Raw genomic sequence first — 25152 nt, forward strand, 5'->3', positions numbered from 1 at the left:
TCAACAAACCTGGGGAAAAGCAAACTCTCACCTCCAGCTGAGCCCTAACATCACACACGGTCAGGACTGGAAGGAAGAGAACATCCCAGCCACCACATAAATTTTATAGCTGGGATTTGCCCTGACAGCAGGCACCCTCCCTCCCTCCACCTCATCCTCCTTAACCTCAGCACAGACCCCTTGTTTCCCAGTCCTGCTCCTCACTGCCCAGACCCTCCACCCTTCCAAGACAAGATTATTCCCTATCCCCTCATTTCTTACCTCAGCCCCCTTTTTGCTGGATTTCCGCTTGAACGATGTCCTCTTCTTCTTCTTACTAGATTTCAGTGGATTCTAGAGAGAAAAGAAACAAACCTTAAAACTGCGTCAGGAGCTGCTGGGCAAGCAGGAGTTGTGAAAGAGCTGCAAGAGCTGAGGTGAGTTACCTGGGGCCGTCGGACCCGCAGAATCCACGTGGGAGGAACAACGACAGCAGCGTGAGCCCCCAGCGAGCAGGGCTCTTCGATGTGTTGCAGCATGAAACATGACACTTTGCTGTGATACTGAGGAAGGAGAAGAGGAGAGACAGAAAGAAAACTCAGCTGCTCAGTTTGCTGGGGACAGCTGCCTTCTCCTCCCAGCTCCCCCATGCCAGTGCAGGGAATGCTGGAGGAAACCATGCAGGAATTTAGTAACGTGAATGCTGGAGGAAACCACACAGGAATTTTGTAATGCAAAGGCAATGAGGAGAAAGTTTCTCGCAGGAACTCCCAGCTACCACAGTACAGCCTCTCCCAGTAAGAGAAGCTCTTAAGGGCAGGCTGCAGAGAAGCAGCCTGGGGAGCCCCAGCAGAAAGTACCGGTCATTAGATGCAGACCAGGCAGGTAAGATGTTCAGTGGGGGCTTTGCTCACCGCTTGCTTGCACCAGGAACAGCTGATGGCTACAATCTCTTTACTGTGGAAAGCAAACTTCTGCTGGAAACCCTGTGGAGGGAAGGATAAGACGCTTATGAAATTCCCTTGCAGCTTTCTACCATCCAATGGGACTTTTCTACCACCAGGACAGATGTTACAAAGAATATGCCTGCAGCTGGAGCCCTCCAGATCCCTGTTAGATAGTCTCAGCCACCACTACGGCACCAGGGAGGCCACTGTGCTCTGCAGGGGTGTCCCTATTGCCCAAGGAAAGCATGTCAGGAAGACAGTCCCTTCCAGGACCAATTGGGCCCAAGGGAAGAACAACTCTATGCGGGAAGAGTGCATGTGCAAAACTGTGCAAAATAGGGCACACATCTTGGTGTTGCTGTAGGCTGCTGCTGCCAAACAGGATGGTGGGGTGTCTCTGGTCCCCAGACCTGTTCTTGTCTCTGGTTTGACCTTCAGACTGAGAAAAAAAACAAGATACCTTCTCACCTTGCCACACTGCCGGCATTTCCCTTCCTGCCGTCTCCGGTGTACCCAGTGATGCCGGACAACGATGGGCTAAAGGGAAAAGAAAAAAAAAGGGGGGAGTGAAAGGCCCAGCACGTAAGGGAACGCATGAACAGGCAGGAGGAACGGATGCAGGCCAGCCAAGATCTCTGCTCTTGCAGCAAGCCCAGTGCTCACAGGCACCAGTGCCAACCCTCTGGGAGAAGGCAAAGCCAAAGAATCAGGGGGCAAGAGGCCAAATTAAGGTGCTCAGAGAAGTGGGAATTAAAAACAGAAAAAACAGGAAGGAGGAGAGGGAAACTATAGGCTGAGAATCACACAAAGCAAACCCTGCTGAGAGTGGGCAAGCAGTAGTGTAGGGTGCTATTTTGGCCACAAATCACATCTCCGTCCCTTAACGTCTCTGCTCAGATGCTGCCAGTGCCAGGCGAAAAACGTGCTGGTGGAAGGTGTAAAAATCCCCAGGGAGACACAGTTTGTGCCCATGGCGAGAAGATGGAAATGCTTGCAGCTAAGCGGAGAATTGCCTATCTCCACATTCCTCGAGGAGAACAGCAGCCCCAAGCCCCCCACACCCAGTTCACCCTGCTCTTCACCTCACAACAAGTCCTGACAGCCTGCCTCAGCCCCCGTCTGCCTGCCCGTGGGGAGAAGAGCAAGGCAGGTGCTTGCAGGCACCTTCTTCCTGCCTGTAGGTGAGGTGAGGGCTGGGACATGCCAGAGCGATTGTGAGGGGGTCAGAAGTACCCCATTTCCTCTTCCACCCTCCTCTTCCAGCCCTGGATTGGGAATGGCATTGCAGGGAGGGCAGCAAAGAGAGAAGAGGGAGTGCGAGTTCACAGCCCAGCACAGTAGGGCCCAACACCCTGCTCTTGACAGCTTTTTGGATGATGATGATGTAGAGGCAGAAACTGGTGGGAGATTTGGGTCAGCTGCAGTGTTGCCTGCTCTGAGTGCAGCACAGGGGAGAGGACGGAGAGTCCTGTTGGGTTTAGCGGACATTAATCCAGTGGGAGCAGAAGGGGGCTATGCCCTGAGCTCAGCTCTGGGTCCCACCAGGCACATGTAGGGAAAAGACTGACCCTGAAGGGTCCCTGGCAGCACAAAGGCCTGAAGAGCACTTTTCTAAGGAAAAAGGCAGGAAGAACCCTTGGGGAACTGGCCATTATTAGAAAGACAGGATGGAGAAGCAGTGTTTGTGAGTAAAAGGAAAAAAAAACAGGAAAGGGGAGGGAGAGACAATTTGTAGAGGTTGGAGAGGAGGAAAACAGTGTGAGCAGAGGTTGAGAGGGACTGACAGAAGTTGTCAGCAGAGCCCAAAAAGTAAGTGATGGACAAATAAAGGAGCTGGGCTAAGAGCGACACGGGAAGGAGGGCAGCGTGGCAGGAGAGGCAAAGGAAGAAAGAAAGGTTTAAAGTGATGTTGAAAGCTTTCACCTTACCAGGTGACACTGGCATTTCTGAGCAGGCAGCCCTGCGTTTGAGTACCTTCCCCCTACTGAGTCTGCTGTGCCAGCACAAACATGGTGGCCCGTGACTGAGCCATCCACACCCACTCCAGAACACCACGTGGGCTACGCTGGCTCCACAGGCTGGAGGGTGAAGCATGAAGGCTGACAAGAAAGGTCCCAGGCTAATGCTTACACCCAGGACATTAGAACATGGACTAAAGGGGTCCGACAGCACCACTGCGGGCATCTTCCACTGCTGCCTGGAGTACTTGTGGCACCCAGGTCTGGGCTGAGCGATACAGCCAGAAGCGAGCCCGTACTCTCCCCTTCCAAATTGTGGGAGACTTGGGGATCTGCTGTTTGCCACAGCTTCCTCTATTTGCTTGGAGACCAGCACAAGTAGGGGGAGAAACCTCTCCCAGGAAACACGCGTTTTCAGGTTCCCTCCATGCAGATGCAGGAGCTTTAGAACATGCAAACCAGCACATGCAGAGTTCTCACACCCAGTCTGTGCTGCTGCCTTGCAAAGAAACATCCCTTTTACTGGGCCACCCTCCTTGAGCCAGGAGGAGGCATGATGCCTGCACTCTTGAGGGGCAATGTGTTGGCAGCATCTGATGCCTTTGCCACCAAACTGGGAAGGGGAGGAGGGGGGCAGGTGTGGGCAGTGTCCCAGGCACATCTCTCACCTCCCGTACGTTCCGGGATCCTGACTCCCTGAAGGAAGGCTTGCAGCGGAAATTTATCTGTGGATCAAACACAGGAGAGGAATCAGTAAAACCATCATACCCAAAGGAAACATGGAGTTTTTTCTATAGCAGGCCCAGAGCCTGTAGAGATGTTCAGTGCTTGCTGCAACCCCCCTCTCCCTCCATATCTCTCTCACTCTCTCACTGAACAAAATGAGGCCTGGGATCACAATCATGTAGCAAATGCTCTTTTTGGTGTTGTCTCCTCAGACAACCCCTCTTTGCAATGAGGTCTTCCCAGCCTTCTTGTGTTTCATTACCCAAGAGGGAGGGCTGGCTGGCCAGGAAAAGGCTGTTACAGCTTTGCAAGCCACAGAGAGGGCTTATCAGACTCTACTCACTTTCTCCAGCTGTTCAATGCAGGGCGTATGCACTACGATCTTGCAGGCTGCACACTTACGCCTGGAGAGAGGTTTTTGCTGGAGGATGAGAAAAGGGGAGGAAAAACATGTATATAAATAGCAGTGTACAGAAGCTGGCAGGCTCAGCCTCCCCTCACACCTCCTTCACATTTTTAAGGATTCAGAACAAGTCCTATAGGGAAGCTGCACACAGCTAGACCCCTTGCAAGTAAATGGATCAAAGCGTGCGCCTAGAGCAGATGCTCTCATGTCTGGGACAGAGCACGGAGGTGCTCTCCTTCTGCTTAATCAGTCCTTGGCCTCTTCTGACACTGCCTGAGAGCACCATGGAAGCTGGTCTGGGAGGCACTCGCAGGGATCCCACGGTAAGCCCCGTGGGCAGGCACAGGATGGCATCAGTGCCTTACGTCCACAGCACAAGCAGGATCGAGTCTGCAAGCCGGGAGGGAGAACTGCAGCAACCTTGTAAGGTGAGTGCTGCCTGCAGGGTCAGGAGGCAGCAGGCAGCAGGCCTGGGTCGCCAGTACTCGCTTTTTTCCTCTACTGAAAGGTCTTTCCAGAGAAGCTGGATTCAGATTCTCCCTCTAAAGGCGTGAGATCCCAACAGCCTCTCCCTGGAATGTCATCACATCACCTCCGGATAAGCGGCAGCCCCGCGTTGGGTTCCCATTGCAAACTGAGCAGCAGCAGAACCCGGGGACTCAGCCCTCCAGCATGCAGAGGCAGGAGGGACACACTCCCCACATTGGTGGCCCCCCCATGTTTCTCCTGCCAGCAGCAGCAGGCCTTCGCGGTGTCCCCGCCGGGTGGCAGCACAGCCCGCATCAGCAGCCCTTGCTGGGGAGGCCGGCGACCTCAGGTGACTCACCAGCAGCTTCGCCATACAGTTCTGCTCCCCAACGTAGCAGAAGTCCCCAGAGACATTGGTCTCAAACCAGATGTGCTCCCCATAGACCGCGGTCTCCTGAAAGGTACAAGACAATGTGTTTCTCTGCGATGGGCTTCTGCGCTCCTAAAATGCTTTGTGCAAAGGACAAGATACTGGGACAAGGCTGGGGGGTTGGAGCTAGGGGTAGGCTGGGAGACAAGATGCACAGAACAACCAGGGCCAACATCTGGACAGAGGAAGCCTCATGAAGGTGCTGCCATGCCCCACCCGTTGGAAATGAGAGGGCCCAGGAAACCAGCTCCAAGATGCACAGCCCAGCTGCAGTGTCCTGCACAGGAGGGCTGCTTCCATCACCCCCTGAGAGAAGGCATTGGGACAAACTCAACACAGGGGACCATCCTGAAACAGCTTCTGTTCTACAACCTGAGGATGGGGCTTAAAACCTGTCAGGCTTTGCCTGCGAAGGAACAGGGGCTTGCTCTTGCTGCTTGTCCCCAGCCACCAGAAGACCTCGGCTGCCAGGAACAGAAGACTTGGCAGTGGAGTAACTATGCCATCCTCCCAGGAACCACCTGTGCCTGCACAGCCTCTCTTTGCAGCATGAAGGGGTGCTGCCAGCAGCACAGATGCTGGCACCAGCTGGTGGCAACGGTGGAGGCCATAAATGTGTCAAAGCCGAAGTCACCTGGGAAGCCTCAGCCTGGGAAGAGCCTGCTGCTTCTTGGCCGGGAGCCCATTCCATGCAACACCCAGCAAAACATGCCACAACTTACACTCCAGTCCACGGTGTTGCGTATCTGCCTCTCCGAGTCGCTCCTCAGGGCTAGTGCAGGGTTTGGCTGGGCTACCATGTGCTGGAGGCTGGACTTGGCAATGGCTTTCCTGAAAGACACAGGAGGGCTGGCTATTAGATCAGAAGAGGGGGAATATGTGCAAAGATGGTGAGGCTGGACAGAAAACCATCTTCAGGACCAAGTGGCTGGAAACGAGGTGAATCCCCAGCACCGTTGGTGGAGGAGTACCCACTCCTGCGAGGCAGCCCTGTGGGATGAAGAGATGCTGGCCATGTTGCTGACGGCTCAGCCAAAGACACCCTGCACCTGGCAAAAGTTACAGCCTGGGCCTACTGGGTCAAAGCCCTCAGGGGTGACAGGTCCATTGCAAAACAGCCTGGGATGCTCCACCAAGCGCTGATGGTGGGGCTGCCTTTGCAGAGACAACCTGGAGCCCTTGCCCCGCAGAGGCTCCCCACAGCTCTCCCATACCAAGGCACCTCAAAGCCTGGGGTGTTTTTGGTGACCAGTACAACTGGCCAGAAAAAACACAGCTGTTTGTTTAGGGCAAGTGAGCTTCTCCCAGGTGTGCTAGGGTGGAGGGAAGGAGCAGCAGAGCAGACCAGCTGTAGAAAGTGTGCATCTCCAGCCCACAGCCAGGCCCGGATGGCAGGAGGGGATGCCCGCAAGCCCTGGGGGCTGCACCGAGAGCATCAGAGACAGCGCTGGCCTGAGTGGGAGAAGCTCAAGGGACGTGAGCAGCATTGCAAGACACGGATGGCAGCCAAGGCCAATGGCGCCGAGCCCCTTCCCTCCTTCCCTGATGAGCCTGGGTCTGCACCCAACCTCCCCTCCCCGGGCCATCGCCATACATACAGCAGCCGGGGGCTCCAGCCGTCCGGTGCAGCGTGGCGGGCGAGCTCCAGTCCCAAGCACTCAGGGAGGGCGGCAGAGGGGTGGCCGGCTGCGGCCGCCCCCGCGCAGCGCCGGGCCAGCAGCCGCGGGTGGCCGGAGGGGAGCAGCCCGGGCCGGGAGCCATCGCTGGAGCGGCGGCGCTGACTGAGGCGGCGGTAGTGGCCCGGCAAGCCGTAAGTGGCCCGGCCATACATGAACTCGGTGGGCAGGCGGTGGGAGGAGGTGCGCCGCAGGCAGCGGGGGCCCCGCGACAGCAGCCCAGCCTGGAGTGGCCGCATCCGGGGCAGCATGGCCAGCCACCTCTCCTCTGCCCGTCGCTCCCTCCGGCCCACCTCGGGTCCTGCCGCCGCATCGCCACTATCCTCCAGAGACTCGGATCCGGAGCTGTCGGTGCGGGTTGCCCCGTCCCCCTGCTCTCCGGTGGGGATGAGGCTGGCCAGGAGGACGGAGGGACCCAGCAGGTGGGCGTCGATGGCTCGCCCCCGGCCCCCGTGCTTCATCTGGACGGCGAACCTGGGGCTGAGGCATGGTGGCGTGGTGCTGGAGCGGCGGCGGGGGCTGTGGTGCCGTGGCAGGCCCAGGCAGGAGAGGGCCGGCAGCGGGGCGCCTGAGCCCCGGCGGCGCTGGGCCAGCGAGGCAGAGGGCAACCCGGCCTGGGAGCGCCGCCTGGCCTTGCCTGTGGGCACGGCCACTGCGCTGGCACGCCGCAGCCCCTTCCTCCCAAAGTGCCGCCTAAAAAAGGTTTCCATCGCACCCGGACGGTGGCTGTTAACACAGAGACCAGGAATTACATAGGCTCCACCATGAGACCCTGGGCCAGGCTGTGGGGGTCAGGGGCAGGGGGGCAGCAAGGGACAGAGCGTGGGGGACATGGTGATGCCACCTGTAACACACGGCAGGGCTGGGACCTGCTTGCTGGGTAGATGCACCACTGGGTCTCCTGATTCCCAGAGTTCCCCCGCTCCTTGAGTCTCATGGCTCAGCCCAGGGTGCTGTGATGGCAGGGCAGGTGTCACCGCCTGGCCGGGACCCTCTGCAGCCCCTGCTCACTGCTGTGGGATCGGCAGAGCCCCTGCCCTGCACCCCGAAGTACCAATCAGCCCTGGCAACTATCCCCACCTCTCTCCTGGTGCTGGTCCACCTGGTTTTCCCCAGGGGAATGGCTCTGGCTAAGCGCCAGCCCCACCGAATTTGTAGCAAACCGAAACTAAGCCCTCGCGAATCCTAAAGAAGAAACCCAACCAGGTAAGCAAAAGCAGGTCAGGCAGATTTGGCAGGAGCTGGCTGGGAGAGCTAGAGGCTGGGAGAGCTGGAGTAGAGCAGAGGAGAGCTAGGAAAATCATCCCATACGTCCTGCGTAAAACTTCCCTCTCCCGGTAGAAAGAGCTTTACTGGGGCTCTCGAACTTTCCCTGCCCAGCCCTCGAAGCTTGACAGGCTGCCCGGACATTGCAGCAGTCCATGGAAAGCCCCGGGCCACAGGTGGAAGGTGATGTAGCAGTTTCAGTGCTGGTGGCTTGGCATGCAAAGGCTGGAGCGGAAGGGGCTGAACCTGGCTAGCTCCAGCGCTCCCCTCCTCCAGAGCTAGTGCTTTGCTCCCACCTTCCAGCCGCTGCCTCTCTTCAGCTGCTAAATAGAGAGGATTTCTTCAGGGGCAACTCAAAAAAACCACCAAGACCCACAGTTTGGTAGAAGCAAACTTCTGGCTCTTCAATTGCTACCAAGGCAGAGGACCCTGGCAGCCTGCAGGCACACACAAACCACCACTGTCACTCTCAACAATTTCCACGGTCTACCATGGTACGGGCACACCACTCACTACTGCACTATGGTTAGCACCTGCTGCACTCGCTTCTACCTTCCTCCCTTCTCATGTTCTTTTATGCACTTGCTTGCAGGTCAGCAACACCAGAGGACCTTCAGAAGAACACCCCGGACCAAACCTCCACTGCCCTGAAGTCCACACAAGCAGGAAAACTTGTCAGAAGCTTCCCTTTTTGTGTGGGATATGCATGTACGATGGACATATGCGTTATTTTCTGAACCACAAACTGGAGCTTTTGCTTAGTGCTTGTACCACAGGCAACCCATCGGGCTGCACCTCTATTTCTTTTGGAGCAGTACAAAGCTGAGTTTGCGGTTTTGGAGGTCAGGCTTGGTTCGTTCTCCTCCAGCCTGGTATGCAAGAAAGACGGCTCTTTAGTTTCTACAGCCTTGTTGCCATGTCTGTACTCAGTAACAAAGCACAAGGAGGGAAGGAAGGACAGAGACGCCCTCCAGAGGAATCTGCAGTTCGAAAAGCAGCATGAGGGCTGCTAGAGCCTGGCTGAACTGAAAGCAAGTAGAAAGTGCAACGTCCTTAGAGGGATTTCTCAAGTCCCACCACACTGAGCAATGCAGGTCCACCCAGTGCTACCTGGTGACCAGCAGGTTAACTATCACACCATCAAGGCCTGTGCAGCTTTGCGGTGGGCAAAAGCAGGTTTTATTGATCATGCTGCTTCCATCCAGCCCATCCCCAACCCTGCAGTGCTCCATTCCTGCTCCTTTCTCCCCATCATTTGCAGGATGATGCCCAGTAAACGATGATGCCCAGTAAACTGCATCATCACCAACAGGTCTTGAAAACTATCTGAACAAATAAAATGTTAAAAAACCCAAGAGAGAACACTGCCTGGTGTGACATGCTGCAGCAGACCTTTCTTGGCCAGCTTTAGCTGCTGGGGGAGACATACTGTCCAACTACATCCCGAATGAGCTGAATGGATGCTCCCTCCTGTCCCAGATATTCTACTAGCATGAAGCTGCTGTACTGCTTGCTGAGCTGCTGCTATGGACAGGAAGATCTCTCAACACAGCTTCCTTCCTTTTTGCACGACAGTCTCGTGAGGAAATCTGCTAGAACAACCTTGGCTTGACATTTATGTTTGGGTACTAGCTGATTATAGTTCTTTTTATCTTCAGGGCTGCCTGCAAGTGGCACGCAGACTCACACTCAGGCCACCAGTGGTGAAGGTTATTACTGGGCAACCATCTGACAGCCCACAACAGCACCACGTGGCAGCTCAGATAAGATGGTGAAGATATCCCCATCTCTCGCAACTTACTTCCAATCTGAGCTCCAAATGGTGTATCGCAGGTGTTGAGAGCGGCCGCTGGCAGAGCAGATGGACAGACTGCTGGGGGTGCCCAGGGCTGATGTGCCCAAGCAGAGCTGCATGCAGGGCAGCCGGGGAACCACGCACTGGGTGGAGAGGAGCCTGAGAGGAGCTAAGCCCTGAAGCCCCTGGCCTAGCACCAACACATTTCTGGGATCTCCACTGTTTGTCCCTCAGACAAGATGGAAAAGAACCATCACCTGTTGCTGCTCTGCAGACTACATCAATGCTCAGTTAGGTAAGGAGGCTGGATGGAGACAGCCTGGCATTTGCAGGGTGGGAGGGAAAGGAAGTACTGCTGCACGCACTAGGACATCAACTCTACTTACAAGCAGCTTTGCACTATCGTTTCAATCTCATTCTGTGAATGAGGAAGGAGTCAGCAGCTCTGGTCTCCTCACGATCTGCAGCCAGAGCTCTTGGGAGGTTTTTTTTTTTCCTCAGAGTTCCTCAGCCTCCTATGTTCTCCGCTGAGCATTGGTGAGCAGAGATGCTGCTGAAGCAGGAACATGTCCTGGAGCACGGGCAGCAGCAGCGCTGCCCTCGAGACCGGGGGTTGAGGGGGCTGCTGCAGGAAGCTGTCTGGGCACTTAGAGTCTAAGGACAGAGCTAACCTCGGTGGCAGGATCTACATGCCCTACAAAAGTCAAGCAAGGATCAAAGAGGAAAAACTTGCATCCTGTAACTTCAGTGGACGCAGAGCGTGTGGATTGGCTGATATGGAGATCCTCCTGTCTGAACAGCCAGCAGCCATCCCTCCTGCAGTGGTGGCAGCTCCAAAACCAGACAGGCTGACTCCTAGGGTTAAACATGCCGTGGGCTCTGCCCATGTCAGGAGGAGCTTCTTGATATTGAGCTCCATTATTCTGCTTTGCTCACTAGCCTCAAACAAACCCCTCTGTACCATACCAAACAGGCCCTCTGTGCCCTTAGACATGTACAGGGATGCTGTGCCATGTGCCTGCTTGGCCCTTCCTCTACATTTTTATCCCGTGTCCCTCCAGCAGCCTGGTCTATTCCTGCCAGCACCCAGAAGCAAGAGAAATCCCAGGTTACCATCATACAGTGCCAAACCTGGCACCCCTCTCCTGGCACCAAGGGTGGCAAGAGGACCCTTCTGTAGGACACTGCTGGCAGCACAACGTACAAGCCTTGAGCTGTAGAGAAGTCTGGACTTGAAAAACACCATCAGCTCTTCCTGACCTTTCAGCAAACCTCCAGTTAGTCGACTGGAAAGCATTTTTTCCAACCACGGGGCTACAGCAAGGGAAATGAATTCTAGAGTTTTGCCCTGCTCCGTGACGAGCGCCCTTCCTGACGGCGTCTGGCTGCGTCCCTGCATCCCAGCTTGCTGCGGGTGCTGGGGAGCTGCTGTAGCACCGGAGCTGGCAGTGTGCAAGCAGCAGCCCGTTTCAGTTTACAAGTTGTCTTCCCCTGCCAAGGACACTTGACTTGCACAGCTCAACCACGGGGAAAGTGTAAGTGTTATTAATAGCCAGCTCTGCATGACACCAAGATCTCCTGGGTTGCTGCCTCTCTGCCTCGTCCCTGACAGGGCACCGGAGGGACTGAGGGACAAGAGCCCGGGAGCCCATCCAGGGAGCTGCAGCTCATCCCCGTCCTGCTGACATACTGCCGCTTGCCTTCAGCCTTGGTTTCCATCACAAGCTTGCACCCTGCCATCCCTTCAGTGCTCTGATACTCAACCTTCCCATGTACACTGCCGTCCCCACACCACACCTGCTGAGATCCTGTCCCCACTCTACGTTCCTGCTCTCAGGCACCAGCCACCAATCTCTCCTCTCCCTCTGGCTCCCTGGCCAGCCCTCTCTGACATGCCACAAAGAGCAACTGGCATAGATAAGGTCTGCTGAGGAAGATGCCCCCATGTCAGATGGGGAAGGGAGCATGCTGGTCAAGATGTGGTGCAGCCCTCAGGGCTTTGGGTGCAGTGAGATAAGCAGTGACTAGCAAGTTCCTAAACTCTACACACTTTGTTTCTCCCCAAAATTTCCATTGCAGCTGTAATCTCTCCTATGTCACGCAAATAAAATGGAGTCAGGAGCTCCCTGCACTGGGGACACACAGCACCCTCCAGTATGAGCACGGAGATGTGGCTCCCCGCTCACCAACCCTAGCACACGGGTAAGGAGGCTCCATCCAAACCATGAACCTTTCAAAGCATGGCAAGAGGTGAGCTATGGACCATGCTCACCTTCTATTTTAGGATTCATTCATTTGATCTACTGCAACAAGTGCCACCACCTACACAGGCCACAGCACCTCGCTCCCAGCCCCCCGAGCTACAAGAGCATGGCATTCCCAGGGTAAACTGTGGCCAAGGACATTCTCAGTTGTACTGTCATCATCATACTGCAGAGGAGGAAATTACTGCTGCAACCTTAAGGCTGCCCTTCCAGGCTGCAGAAGGCAGTTTCTGGTCCTTGCAGGGCACTCAGAGGGGAACAGGTCCCCACCTATCTCTCAGTGGACCCGAGGGTTGACCCAGAGGACTTCAGACCTCCCTCCTAGTAAGAAAGCAAGGCAAGGGCTTAGAAACCGGCTGGTGGTCACACATGCAGCTGCAGAGGACCTCCGCCCTGCCCTGAGGTCTCTGCACGTGCAGCCCTGGCAGCCATCTCTGCAGGGAGCTGCGTGGAGGCCCCTGCCAGGGCTACTGGGCTTGGACAGAGAGAGCAAGGCACCCCTGGCAACATCTAAAGGCTTTGCTAACTTGCTCAGAAGCTTGCCAATGCTACTGGGCGCTTTGGTTGAGCAACCTGGAGGCCCCAGGACTGCATTGCTTCACAAGGGACAGGCAGCAACATCAGTTTGGCCACTGTACCCATCTTGCACGTGGCCAAGCAAGAGCACAACTTGCAGTCTCCTGCTCCCACACGTACACACCTCTGCTCCACAGCATCGCAGCGGTGCTAGCGTGTGGACCTGATGCAAACACCCTGACACACCCCAGACACGAAAGGGTAATGGGATCCCTGCACAAGATGGCCAGAAGCAAAACTCACCCACGGGGTTTATTTCAGGGGACAGGAACTTCAGGGCACACCCCAGGCTGGCAGTGCCAGCTCACCATCACCAGTTCAGCATCACTTCTGAATGCAGGTACCCCGGGCAGATCACCATGCCAGGGATGAGACACGGCCACTAACTTCAACCTCACACCACCTTCAGGGTATTCAAACTCCACTGGGAGCTGGGACACCACACGGAGAAGGGGGATGGATGCAGGGACAGGCACCAGCATCTCCTTGCAGGGTGTTGTAGGCAAGGCAAAGAAACAAAACGCTGCAGCTTTGCAGCTTGCCATGGGAAGCTTCTCCAAGGGACAAAACCAAGTGGAAGGAACTGCCCAAGGCCATGCAGCGACCTGAGCGCGGTTCCTACTGACTGGCCCTGCCTTGACGAAGGCAAAGCAAAGGGATCAGCCATCCCACTCTCCTGCTTGGCCCCTCACAAAAAAATGCTCTCAAGTCTGGCTTTCTGGGAGAACGGGGGCTGGGAACAGAATGGCCTGAGATTTTTTTATAGTTCCTAGCATAACCCCACATCTTTCTGGTGGCAGATCCACCCCACCTCTCCCCAGGCTCTGCACGATGCCCTGGTGCCACCTCCCCTTCACCGCCTTCTTAGGGAAAACCTGAGATGTGCTTTAAGGCACATCTGCCAGACTAGCTCAGACCCTCCACTTAACGCTTTATAAAGTCAAGAGTTTGCCAGCCCTAAGGCTCAGAGTAATGTTCCCATTACAACAATGTGATTTCCTTCCCAAAATCCATGGAAGACAGTGTTTTGTCTTAATTTAAACCAAAGGCGTCTCCTTGGAGGCTCCTGGGCTGACTCCGGGCTTTCATATCCCTTGACAACTTTCCACCATCATAACATTATGAAGTTTATTTGCCACTACAGTAAATAATCTGCCTCCCAGTTATCAAGAAACCCGACAGCCCTGATTTAAACAATCTGCCTCTGTGTTTGGCTGGGGAGCCAAACAGCAAGACTGACGGCCTCGGGCAGTGAATTAATCCGGGATGAAACGCGAAGGGTGAGCAATCACCACCAGCGTGCTGGGGCTGAGGCAGAGCAGGGGTCGGGGGAGAGGCCGGCCGTGCAGTTTCTATTTTGGTCCCATCAGCAGGACCAGCAATGCAGGCTGGGAAGGACTTTGAGAGTTTCTTTTCTCTCTCTGAGCTCCCTTTGCAGAGCGACATGCACGACGCAAAGTGGTGGGGGGCTCGGCAGGGCACCCCGGCAATTTGGGTGCCTAGCCTGTGGTTTCTTTAGCGGATTCCCACCGTCCTCCCCAGGGCTGGTCCCCTCCTTCAGTACACACAGCTCTGCACCTCCCAGAGAGGAAGGACTCGAGAGATGTGCTATTTAAAGGGAGGTCGGTCCCACAGCCCAGCTGTCTGATCCAAACTCCCCGAGAAGTCCCAGAGTTTTCCCCCTGCACATGAGGGCAACATCCCGGCATGGTCAGGGCAACACGCAGCCTCTGCCCAGGGCAGCAGCCCCAGGGAGGAGGCGATGAACCCGGCGTAAAGGTAAAGCTGCAGCGTGGCAGATGCAGAGCGCAGGCAGCGATTCCCAGGACTGGGAAGTCTTCGGACCTCCCAAAGGCATGCAAAGACCTTTGCAACTCCCAAAACAAATCCAAGAGAGCCTCAGGCGCTCAGCTACAGGCACTGATAACAGAAAGATGGGAGCTGCATGCCTCCCTCCAGCCCATGGCAGGGGTCAGGAGGGGCATCCCACCGCTCCCAGCAGAAGCAGGACGCCTCACTGCCACCAGCACCAGGGGAGACGCCAGGAGCCCACAAGCCAGTCCTGCTTCCCTAAACTATCCCAGGGCAAAGTGGCCAGGGTCCAGGGGTCCTGGCACAGGCTGTCTCCCCACGCCACTGTGCTCTGCCACTTGCAGGTTCCCTGCTGCCATCCCCATGCCACACAGGCTGGCAAGGACACAGCCAGTGCCATAACGGGCAGCAGACTGGGTGGCTGGAAACATACCCCTGGCAGGGAAACACCCTACCCTTCTTCCAAAGGGGAAACAACAGCCAGCTGTCACTGAGTGCCACAGCAGCACTCGGTGACAGCCCCCGCCTCAGCCCTGGGGACAGCTCATAGCCCTGCGGGCTTGCTCCAGCCTCTGGCAGCAAACACAGCTCAGCAGGAGCAAGGCTGAGGGTCTCAGGGATGACTCCAGGGTCTGCTTCCCCCTGCCGTAACCCAACAGAATGGGACCCGGTACCTGCTCAGACCATACCCACGAACTAAGGGCTGGCTCCCTCGGCCCCCTCCCATCCCCCACCCGGCACAAACAAAAGCAAAGAACCGTGAGTGATGAGGAAGAAGAGGAGAAGGAGGAGGAGAGAAGGGGAGAGCGTGGGGAAAAGCCCCCGTGACCTGATCTGGAGCGGCGCGGGGGTCCCTGCAGGTGCCGAGCGGGTGGCGGTGGCCAGGCAGCAGCGGCGGGCCAGCCCTCCCCAACCAAGTCCTAGTTTGGAGAGCGAGCGCTCCGCTTCTCCCTCCGCCTCCTCCCCGCGTTGCAAACCCTGACAGCGCTCGTTAAAATAACCAACTGCACTTCCTCTCTGAGCAGCCCCCGGCTGAGGCGCATGCACAACACGGGGCCCAGAAAGAGAGGGGTCCCCCCATGGCACCCTGCCGCCCTCCGAGCACCCAACTGCAGCTAGGGGATGCCACTGCTTCCCTCGGAGAGCAAGAGGAGGATAAGGGGAAGAACCCGCCAAGGAGGCGATTCTCTCCTGCCTCCTCGGGACCTCAATAAAGATCCAAGGGATTGCACGGCTCATGAGAGCTGAGGCGCTTGCCGTGGAGAGCCTGTGTTTGTGCACAGGACGTAACTTGCTCCTGAGTTACTGACAGTGTGTGGTCCGGGCAGGCTCCACAGACATCTCAGGAGTTTTTTTACCTCACCTTGTTGCTGCAAAGCCCCCATGGGACCTCTGGCAGCCAGGCGGGGGACCTCCCCGTCATGCTTCGTTGCTATCTGGGTCCCCCAGCCGCCCCCAGGGACCTGCTCCTGGCCAAACACAACCCAGCTGCCTTTCGGGGCCACAAAACCCATCTCTGCTTTGGCTTTTGCCGAGAGCGGAGGGGGGGGGGGTCACGTCGAAGGCCAGCTCGCTCCACCATGCCTGCAAGGGGTGAGTCACCAGCTATTGTTATTTTGGTCATTTACCCGGGGATGGGAACCGATGGCCGTGCACGCGGCCATAGTGAGTCAGCTCGAGTGGCCACAGCTGGGATCTCGTCCTTTCACACCCTGCCTCCTCCTGCCTGCCCTTGCCTACATGTCATGGCTAAAATTAGACGGGGAGATGATCTTCTCTGTGTGTAGGAGCGTGCATGCCTTTGGACCGTGCCCAGTGCTCCTTGGGGCCTGGAGAGAGACTACAGTAAAATGATCACAACAAAACATCAGGGGAGGTTGCTGCCAGCACGGTGAAAGCAAAGGCAGCCAGCTGCCTTTCCCGATGGGTATCTTGAAAGCAGCTCACAGGAAACCATTAACCAGAGGGGAGCCAGGCCCAAAGGCTGAGCCACCACCACCGCTGCAGTCTGTGTCACGGCAGAAGAAGCGAGTGGCCTTTGCAAAGCAGCGGGAGCCCAGGGTGGGTGAGGACACGTGAGCAAACCTCTTCACCACCAAAGCTGCTGCAGGACTTGCGTTCGGCCCTTTTCTCACAGCACCGGAGGGGGAAGAGAAGCTGTAGATACCCAGGGCAGGCAGGAGATGTTCATCCCTGCTCAGCCCTCCCTCCCCTAAAACCCAGCAGCTGCTGGAGGATGGAGGGCTCTGCTCCTTTTGGAGTACATGTCCTTTGGACTTCTCTTCCCAGTGCCAGGAAAAGGCCAGTTGCCACTAGCAGCTGAGCAGGTCCCAGCATCCTCACAGCCCCAGAGCAGCCATAGTGCCAGCTGTAACCACAGGAGGAGGAGGGGCTGCAGAAGGGCCCCTAGTCCATTGCTGTTAAGACCTACTTACTGGGACTGGCAGGATGTTTTATCAGAGAGGAAATTAAAATCGTGCTATAACTAGCCGCCCATTTAGAGCAAAGATGCCTGGTAAGAGATATGTACCCAGCCCCATCTCCCGCCAAGAGAGCTTCTCTCCAACTGCCCCGTGCCCATCCTGCTCTCCCTGTCCCCCGCAGTCTATGCACAGCAGAGACCCCCACTGACACCACCCGCTGCTCCTCATCCCCATCATAGTCCCACCTTGCTCCTGGGCCAGCCCACCTGGACTTGCAAATGCAAACAGCCTGGAGGGATGCTGGATGCCCAGAGCGGACTCTAGCTGGCCCCAAAATCCCTCACACGTCAAGCAGACCAGCAAGAGACCAGGTCACTGGTTCTCCAAGTCCCTTTCCCTGGAGGCAGCAGGAGTGGGATGCCCAAGAGCCCTGTCTTCAAGCCAGCCAGGCAAACCTTCCTGCTGCTGTTTCTCTTCCTTCCCCCTGTCACTCACCAAGCCCTCACCCTGCAAACACGCACACAGGCGAAGGGGAGGCAAGTCAGACCTTTGGCTACCCGTGCTGTTGTCACAGTTTTCAGTCTGCCACGTTCAAGCAGAAACCACTGTTCTGAGCCAAGAGGCTGCCCAGCCCCACGCAGCCCTGAGCAAGGCTTTCCAAGCGAGGAGAGCCTGGTCCCACGCACCTGAAACCACAAGTGGCAGCCCCTGCAGGTGTCTGCAAGGGGAGAACTGCTCAGCATCCCTGAGAAACCCAGCCCCCAGTGATCTCCCCCCCTGCAGAGCCAGAGGCTAAGACAGGAAATACACATTTCTGCATCCCAAGCCTTCATCGTGACCCTATGACTAAGCAAAGCACATGCCTACTTACCACCAAAAAGGCATTTGTTGGTTTAACTGTGACCCTGTTACTGATACCAAGTCTAATCTTTGGTTTCACTTTTTCACCCCGTGGCAGCGAGCTACTGAGTCTTTTTCTCCCTCACCTCATGTCAAAATTAAAGTGACGCCTTTTAGCACTGTTAAATCTATCACTTCTTGGTTTTGCTAAATGTCAGTTTATCCTTCTGCTACAAATGGGAGGGCAGGAGAAGTTGATTTTTTTTTCCCTCCTCCACTCTTTTTATTGTAAATGCCCTCAGCATATCTGCTTTTATGTGCTTCCTTTTTTCTCTCACCCTAACACTCCCCCATCTACCAGCTTTTGCAGCCTCACCGATGGGCTCTTTCCTCCTGCCGTCCTTTGGAGAGGAGATCCCAGTGGAAGAGGCACTGCCGATGCAGAGAGTAGACCACTGTCTCCCTTCCCGGTGTGGGCTAACGCTTCACCACAGACTGGTAGCGCAGGGCTACCCGACTCTGCTCCCCAAATTTCTCTGCTCTCACTCCCACAGGGTGACACCGGGTGCTCTGGAGACCACTGGAGCAGGTGTTGTTGTATGGCTCCGAGTGCTACTAGGACATGCAAGCCTGCACAGCTTTTGCCTCCGAGCATCAGCCAGCCCGCGGCAGCAGCTGACAAGTTTAAGCCAGCAAGCTCACCGGCCCCTTCACCCTGGGCAGCACAAAAAAGGCTCCTCACAGATGCTTTGCAAAAGGCCTCCCTTGCAGAAGAGAGGAAAGCAAAACCAGGAGCGAGGAGACAAGGCCAGTGACCCTGCAGAGAGGACGTGCCACAACACTCAGCTGAAGCAAGCCCCAGGGAAAGGGCCGGAGCTGCACAGCAGAGCATCGAAGAGCGACCGTGCCCTCTGGTGTTCAACCCACGGCACGTTGGGCCTCTCCAAAACCCAGCCACCTCCCCTCTGCAGAGCACTAACCGGCCGCGCTGCCTCTTGCCCCTAACACCTCCAACCACGGGACTCGCAAGCAGCACTGGGACAGGAGACTCGCAAGCAGCACTGGGACAGGAGACTTTTATATCTACAAGGCTGGAGACCGAGCAGGAAACTCGGAAAGGCCCAGGATGCCATGCAGACGGAGCGATACACAGAGAAACCGTTTCGCAGAAGCCAGGAAGCAGCAGTCCTCAGTGCGTGTCTTTTGCTACAGTGCTTCTGCATGGCACTCACACAAGCATAGCCAAATCCTGACCAGGCTGACGTGCTGCTCCACAAAGACCATGGCGTAGGCAGCCTGGGAACTCATCCCTACCTCTACGTTTCCGCAGGAACGCTCGTGAGCCCCCAACACCATGGCTAGCCCAGTGTCATGGTTTTGGCTGGGATAAAGTTGACTTTCTCACTAACAGCTGGTACAGAGCTACATTTTAGGCTTGGGATGGGAATACTGTTGATAGCACACTCATTGTTTTGGTTGTTGCTAAGCAGTCAAGGCCTTTCCAGCTCCTCATGCTGTCCCACCAGCCAGTAGGCTGGGAGGGCACAAACGCTAGGAGGGGACACAGCTGGGACAACTGACCCCAACTGACCAAAGGGATATTCCATGCCATGTGACATCATGCTCAGTATATAAAGCCGGCAGAGGAGGGAAGAAGGTGGGGAGGGAGACACATTTGGAGTTATGGCATTTGTCTTCCCAAGTAACTGTTATACGTGATGGAGCTGTGCTTCCCTGGAGATGGCTGAACACCTGCCTGCCGATGGGAAGTAGTGAGTAAATTCCTTGTTTTGCTTTGCTTGTGTGCATGGCTTTTGCTTTACTTATTAAACTGTCTTTACCTCAACCCATGAGTTCTCTCACTTTTACTCTTCCGATTCTCTTCCCCATCCTGCCATGGAGGGAGGAAGTGAGTGGCTGTGTGGTCCCAGTTGCCGGCTGGGGTTAAACCATGACACCTAGGTATCAGCTCCCACACAGCAACTACATCCCAGCAATCGTGACTGCCTCCCAGGCCCTGGGTTCCCATCATGTCTGGCAGCCCCAGCCCTACTGAACTTCAGGCTGCTTCAGCCATTTGGCTAAACCACCCTCTCGGCATTGTCATCTTAGGTCTTCAAAGTGCTTAGCATGCACAGGCTCTAGGTGTTATGGCCCTCATGCCCACAATGGCTAGGACATAGAGGAGGAAGACCTCAACTGACCTTCATCCCAAACACCAGCAAAACAGGGGCTGCCATGTTAGCTGATGAAAGTCCGGCAGCGAGCTGCCCTCTAGAACACGGTTAGTGACACAGGCAGGCAGCCTGGCTTTCGGCGGCCTCGGTTAGTGCAGACAAAAGAGGGTGACGTGGGGCAAGACGTGGGTGGGAGGGAGGAGAGCTCTCGAGCAGAAACGTTGCGGCAGCTGCTGGGACTGCACAGCCTGCGCAAGCCAATAAAATTACCACGTACTTATACACCGCTGGCCGGTGCTTTATCCTCCTGGATCCCCATCGGTCGGGCTGGCTGCCCTGGAGACAAGGGAAGACACCTTTGTGGGGCAGGTGGAGTCTAGGGACACAAAGAGAGTGGTCAGCAAACCCTCCCCATAAATACGCCTGGCCACCTGGCACATGGCACTGTTCTCCCCCTCCACGGCTTTGCTTCCCCAGTGCCAACCCTCCACCCCACGCACTCTCCCCACAGCCCTGGCATTTGCAGACCCCAGGGGTCCTAATGGCACCCGGGCCACCACTCCTGCTGTCAGCCATGGAGGTCAATGCAGGCAACATGCCCATGGAGCTGGGGTCAGCAAGGCCATTTCTCCCTTCAGAGCCACCCAGCAAACATCAAGCACCACACTCCAGCTTCTGGGATACTAACCCAGACCCATCCAGAGCAACCTCCAGCCTGACCCAGCCTAAGGGTGCCCAGACCCTGCACCTCCACAGGGTGCACAGCTCAGGGAGCAGGGCCAGGCTGGCACAGAGAGGGAGCCCTGCTTTCCTCCCTCCTCCCCTGCGCCAGCCCGGCTCCTGGCAGCCTTCACCTTGACCGCTGGGCCTGGGCATGGATTTGAATTTCAAATAAATCATGAAGGCACCCACCAAGCTTTGCATGGAGGAGCATTGTTTGGGCAGGGCAGCTGCCTGCTCCCAACCCTCGGCCCCTGCACGCAAGCACCGAGCCCTGGGAGCCCCGAGCCACCACCAGCCAGTGGCCGTGGAACAAAGCTCTTGGTGACCCAGCGCAGAGAAGGAGCGCCTTTCTTGGGACCCCTCCAACACCCACCCCCACCACATCTGCTTTGTTCAAACGACAAGAAAACTCGTGGGCCGGCAAGGCCGTTGTTGGAGCCCAGGCGGTGGTCGTCGCCAGCAGCCTCTGCTGGAGCATCCCCTGGCCCCAGGCCAACCTGTAGCCCAGCTGGGAGCCGGGTGCCTCCGATCGTGCACCCCAGCAGCTCTCACAGGACAGGTGCCCTGCCACCTCTTAATCCCACCATCTGCCAGCCTCCGACGGGTGCAAAATCCCTGCAGAAAACATCTCCCTCCCCCCCGCCCGCCACATTTCAGCAGCAAGCAGCTGCCGGGTGCCTGCCACCAGAGTGCCCCACGCCATGTCCGCTTGCGTGGTGACCTCTGGCTCACGCGGTAAGAAGCTTAGCGTGGGATCCAAGTGGCTCCTGGCCAGGGCCGGGGCAGCAAGGCAGGACAAGATACAAATAATCTGATCGAGACGGAACTTTCACACAGAGGGGCCAGCACGTGGCCGGCTGCACGGCCCCCTGCTCCCTCTCCAGGCTGGCTACGGGTCGTGTCCGGAGGCTGGGAGCTCGGGAAGAAGCTCTAAGGTACTTCTGCCCCATTACTCTCCATCCTCATCCTGCCAGCGAGCCCTGCCCTGGAGAGGTGGTGGGACCCCCCCAGCCAGGGGGGAGCAGGCAGGAAGGAGTCCCCCCACTCTTTGGCTCCACACCTGGGCTGCCAACAGTAAGTGAGGGACGGGCTGTTCTGGCACCCACGTTTCCTGTGGGAGCTGAGCTCCGCCAAAACAAGGGGAAAACCCTCAGCAACGAGCCTCTTCGTTAGCTCTCCTGACTTCCTGGGACAGCCAGCCAGCAGGGGCACGTGACTTTCTGCAAAGCCACAGCGTGTTTCAGAGCATGGACTGCTCCCGCCCCGCAGAGAGCTGAGCTGCGGCGGGCAAGCAGGGGAAGGGAGACGGGGTGAGCAGAGCCAGGGAAGGGGTGAACACCGAGCTTTTTTTCCCTGCTGGTCCTGCGTGGGATTTTCACGCCTCTCTGGCTGGGACCCCCCTCTGTGAGGCTGGGACCAGGCTGCAGTGCGGCTAGAGCCCGCCACGAGCCGGCATCCTGCCACAATGCCCGTGAGGTGGACTGAAGGCATCTCCCACTGACTCAGGGCACGTGGAGGAACGGGCGGCAGCCAAAGGTTGGAGGACCTCTGGCCAAACCTCTGGCCCCAGGGAGGGGCTTCCCACACCAGTGCCACGTACCTACCACCCCGCACCCGCGCCTTGGGCAGCATCCCCTCAGCCCCCCAGAGACGGGTCCCCAGCTCCTACTGGTCCCTGACAGCTCTCCTCTGAGATGGGGGATGCTTCACTTATTTCCCCAGGCCCTGGTCTACTGGGAAAGGCTGACAGCCATGAGATGGGCAAAGCTCAGGCAGGCTGTTCCCAGGAGCGGGAGCAACGGCTGCAGGTAGAAACTGGAATTGGCAGCTTAACCCAGACAGCACAACCTGCCCAGCAGGCAGGGCTGATGCCCATTAACTCCTGCTGTCTGGGACGGCAGGAACTGCGAAGAGGTCCTCTCACTTAGTCCCTGGTGTGATGAGGAAGAGTTTCCCCTGGGGGCAGAGCTCATGGTTAACTACAAAGTTAACACCCCCAGGCATCAACCCCTAAGCCACAGGCAGGAGGATAACAGTGCTGGGCCTAACACATATGCCAGGCAGAGACCAGAGGACTCCATCCCCGCTGGGCACCGGCCTGGCCAGCACAGCCTCATCACTTGCCTTGGCAGAGCTGCACCCTCCACCTGACGTCCTGATGTGGAGGAGAAGAAAGCCTCCCAGCTCCCAAAGAGAGACTGCAGCTGCTGCCAGGCCTGCAAGTGGCAACAGAAACACAGGGTATTACTTTTGTAATACTGGAGAGCCGGCCCGGGGAAAGCTCCGGGACTTGGGATTGCAAAGACAAAGGCACTTATTCCCTTGGAGTCTGGTGCCAGCTCAAGAACCAGCAGGACAGGTTTCCCCTATTTCCACACCTTGTCCACGTCCCCTAGTAGGTCCTGCACCAGAGTCCCTACCTCTAAAATTCTCCAGCAGAAGCAATTCAACTCGTGCCAGCCCCCGTCTCTTCTGAAAAGGATGGTTTTTAGGCCCAAGGGTCAAGCCTCAACCTTCAGCCCTAGCTCAGCACCTCAGAAGTCAGCACTCATTTACAGGAGCCAGGAAGCAAGCGAACGCATGGCTGAAAGGTAACTCAGGAGCTTCAGCTCACAGAGGCACCTGGGAGAAAGAAACCAGAGCTCCAGCGAGAGCAGAGCTGGAAGTTATATTTAGAGGCTTTGCCAAGTCTCTGGGGAGACTGTCTGCTCCCCAGGGACAACACCATGATGAGAGAAGGAAATCCTACGCTGCATCCCCCACTGCCTGCCGGAGCTCAGGTTGCCTTCCACGAGAGCATCCGTCCCATCCCAGAGGGCTGGCATCTGCTCTTAGTCCCCAAGAGGATTCATGCAATCCAACAGCCCCCAAACTCTCGCACTTTGCAACATCCATGGCTCTGCCTCTCCCCTCTTAACACTATCTCCTCGCAAAGACCTGTGCCCGCTCCCAGTGCCCCGCCTGCCCCCCCCCGCCCTTCTCTTCCCATCGTTTTGGGTCAAAGGAGGGAAGAGGTCCCGTGTCCTCCCTCCTCTCAACGCCTTGAGTAGATTACAGGGTTTCCTGGAAGGGATGCTCCAACTCCTAAGCAGATTAGAGGTCCTGCCACCTTCTCCAGTGTGGCTGCACAGCACCGCTCTGATTTCAGGAGGGCAGCGGAGTCACCAGTGGGTGCCTGGGGCTGGAGAGACGAGGCAGGTGGCAAGCAGGGACCATGCTAATGAAGGTCCCAGCCTCTGGGAGCAGCCAGGATCCCCCCTCTCTGATCCTTCCCTGTCTCATCCCAACAGCCCCACTGGGAGGCTAGAGCTGCTCAGCCTGCCCAGTGCTTTTTTTTTTTTTTTTGCCTTTTTTTTCCCCCCCTGGCAAGATCAAAAGTCCCCCATGGGAGGTCAGGCCCAGAGCAGAGAGCGCAGAGCAAACACGGCAGCAGGAACAGCTCTCCCGGCACATCCCGTCTGCCCTGCAAACAAGCCCAGGTGTCACGGCAGGGGACAGCTGGGGACTCCCACGGGTGTCGCTGGCCTGGGCCCAGCTAATGCCACCCATCACCTGGGTGAGCTGGATGGGGAGCAGAGGGTGGAAGGTTCCAGAGCTGGAGGCGTGCAAAAGCTGCATGTGTGGAAGAGGAGGAGGAGGAGGAGGAGGATTGCTCAACCTCGCTGGCAGCAAAGGTGCATTGTGAAAAAGCCTGTCCCGAGGTAAGCGTTGCTCTCAGCCTGCCAGCACACAGATTGCAAACTTCAGGCTCCTCACCACCATCTGCCTGCCAGGGGGCCTGGGACTTACCCCACCGCACCGCCCCTCTACTGCACCCGTGCTCGGGGAAAGAAAACCCAAAGCCCTGCGCCCTGGCTGGAATCGCTCACCGGCCAAGGGCCAGCAGGTTGGAGGGGACGCGGCGGTGCCACCCTGCACAGCAGGGATGAGGAAGGCTGGGCTACTGTCCCACCAGCACATCTCCCACAGCTTTCACATGGGCGCGAGCGTCAAGCTGAAAGAAAGACAGTGACAAGAGACGTCCCAGAAAGACGTAGGCGGGTGCTCGGCTCAGTTTCTCGAGTGCCGTTTACCCACACGCCGTGCCACCCACAGACCTTCCCCGGGGCAATGGCAGGTGCCCTCGGGCTCATGTGCAGGCTCCAGAGCTGGGCTTGCCAAAGGACCACAGCCAAAACCTTCGTCCCACGCTCTCTGCAGGGCAACTGCCCACCAGCTGCCCCGATGGCAGCTACACTCCCTGCTTACGCTGCCGCAGCAGACCCGGCCATCACACGCACCTCCTCCGAAGGGAGATGTGTTAAAGACCCTAAAGCCCTCGGGGAAGACCCATTTCAGCATCCCACCTCTCCTGCACGGGGGAGAGCAAGAAGGGGGCTTTGTGCCCAGCACTCGCTCTCCCTCCCCAAGTCCTCCCATGGAAAGGGTAAACCGTGTTGTTCACTCACAGTACAAGAAACGGGGCACCTAGGAAGGAAATTTAATCCTAACCACCTATTATCTGATCAGCCCCAATCTCTTTATCAGCCCAATTAAAAGAATTACCCATCCGTGGCCCGGATGCACGTATTGTGCACTTGTCTCTGTCAGCTCTGGAGCCAATTACTCCACCCTCCTTTAAGGCAATTACAAGGTACAGAAATAAGCCCGCTTGCAAAACACAGAGGACTAACACATCGCCGGAGG

General features: G+C 56.9%; 1 protein-coding gene across 6 annotated transcripts in view; it reads right to left on the reverse strand.

Moving 5' to 3' along the window:
• Positions 1-25152, reverse strand: part of DGKZ (diacylglycerol kinase zeta) — a 52810-nt gene that overhangs the window by 17254 nt on the left and 10404 nt on the right. For 3 of the 6 annotated variants that reach the window (XM_074584502.1, XM_074584503.1, XM_074584504.1), the window contains exons 2-9: positions 5637-5745; positions 4843-4938; positions 3954-4031; positions 3553-3609; positions 1395-1463; positions 894-965; positions 426-542; positions 262-333 (exon numbers count right to left, since the gene is read on the reverse strand). In XM_074584502.1, coding sequence (XP_074440603.1) covers positions 262-333; positions 426-542; positions 894-965; positions 1395-1463; positions 3553-3609; positions 3954-4031; positions 4843-4938; positions 5637-5745 — 670 coding nt within the window. Of the gene's footprint in view, positions 1-261; positions 334-425; positions 543-893; positions 966-1394; positions 1464-3552; positions 3610-3953; positions 4032-4842; positions 4939-5636; positions 5746-6512; positions 7317-15132; positions 15288-20020; positions 20120-25152 lie in introns of those variants that run through there. The other 3 variants (XM_074584500.1, XM_074584498.1, XM_074584501.1) reach the window with 3 other exon arrangements.

This window comes from Larus michahellis, chromosome 4 (genome assembly GCF_964199755.1).
Source record: "Larus michahellis chromosome 4, bLarMic1.1, whole genome shotgun sequence".
Classification (NCBI taxonomy): Eukaryota; Metazoa; Chordata; class Aves; order Charadriiformes; family Laridae; genus Larus; species Larus michahellis.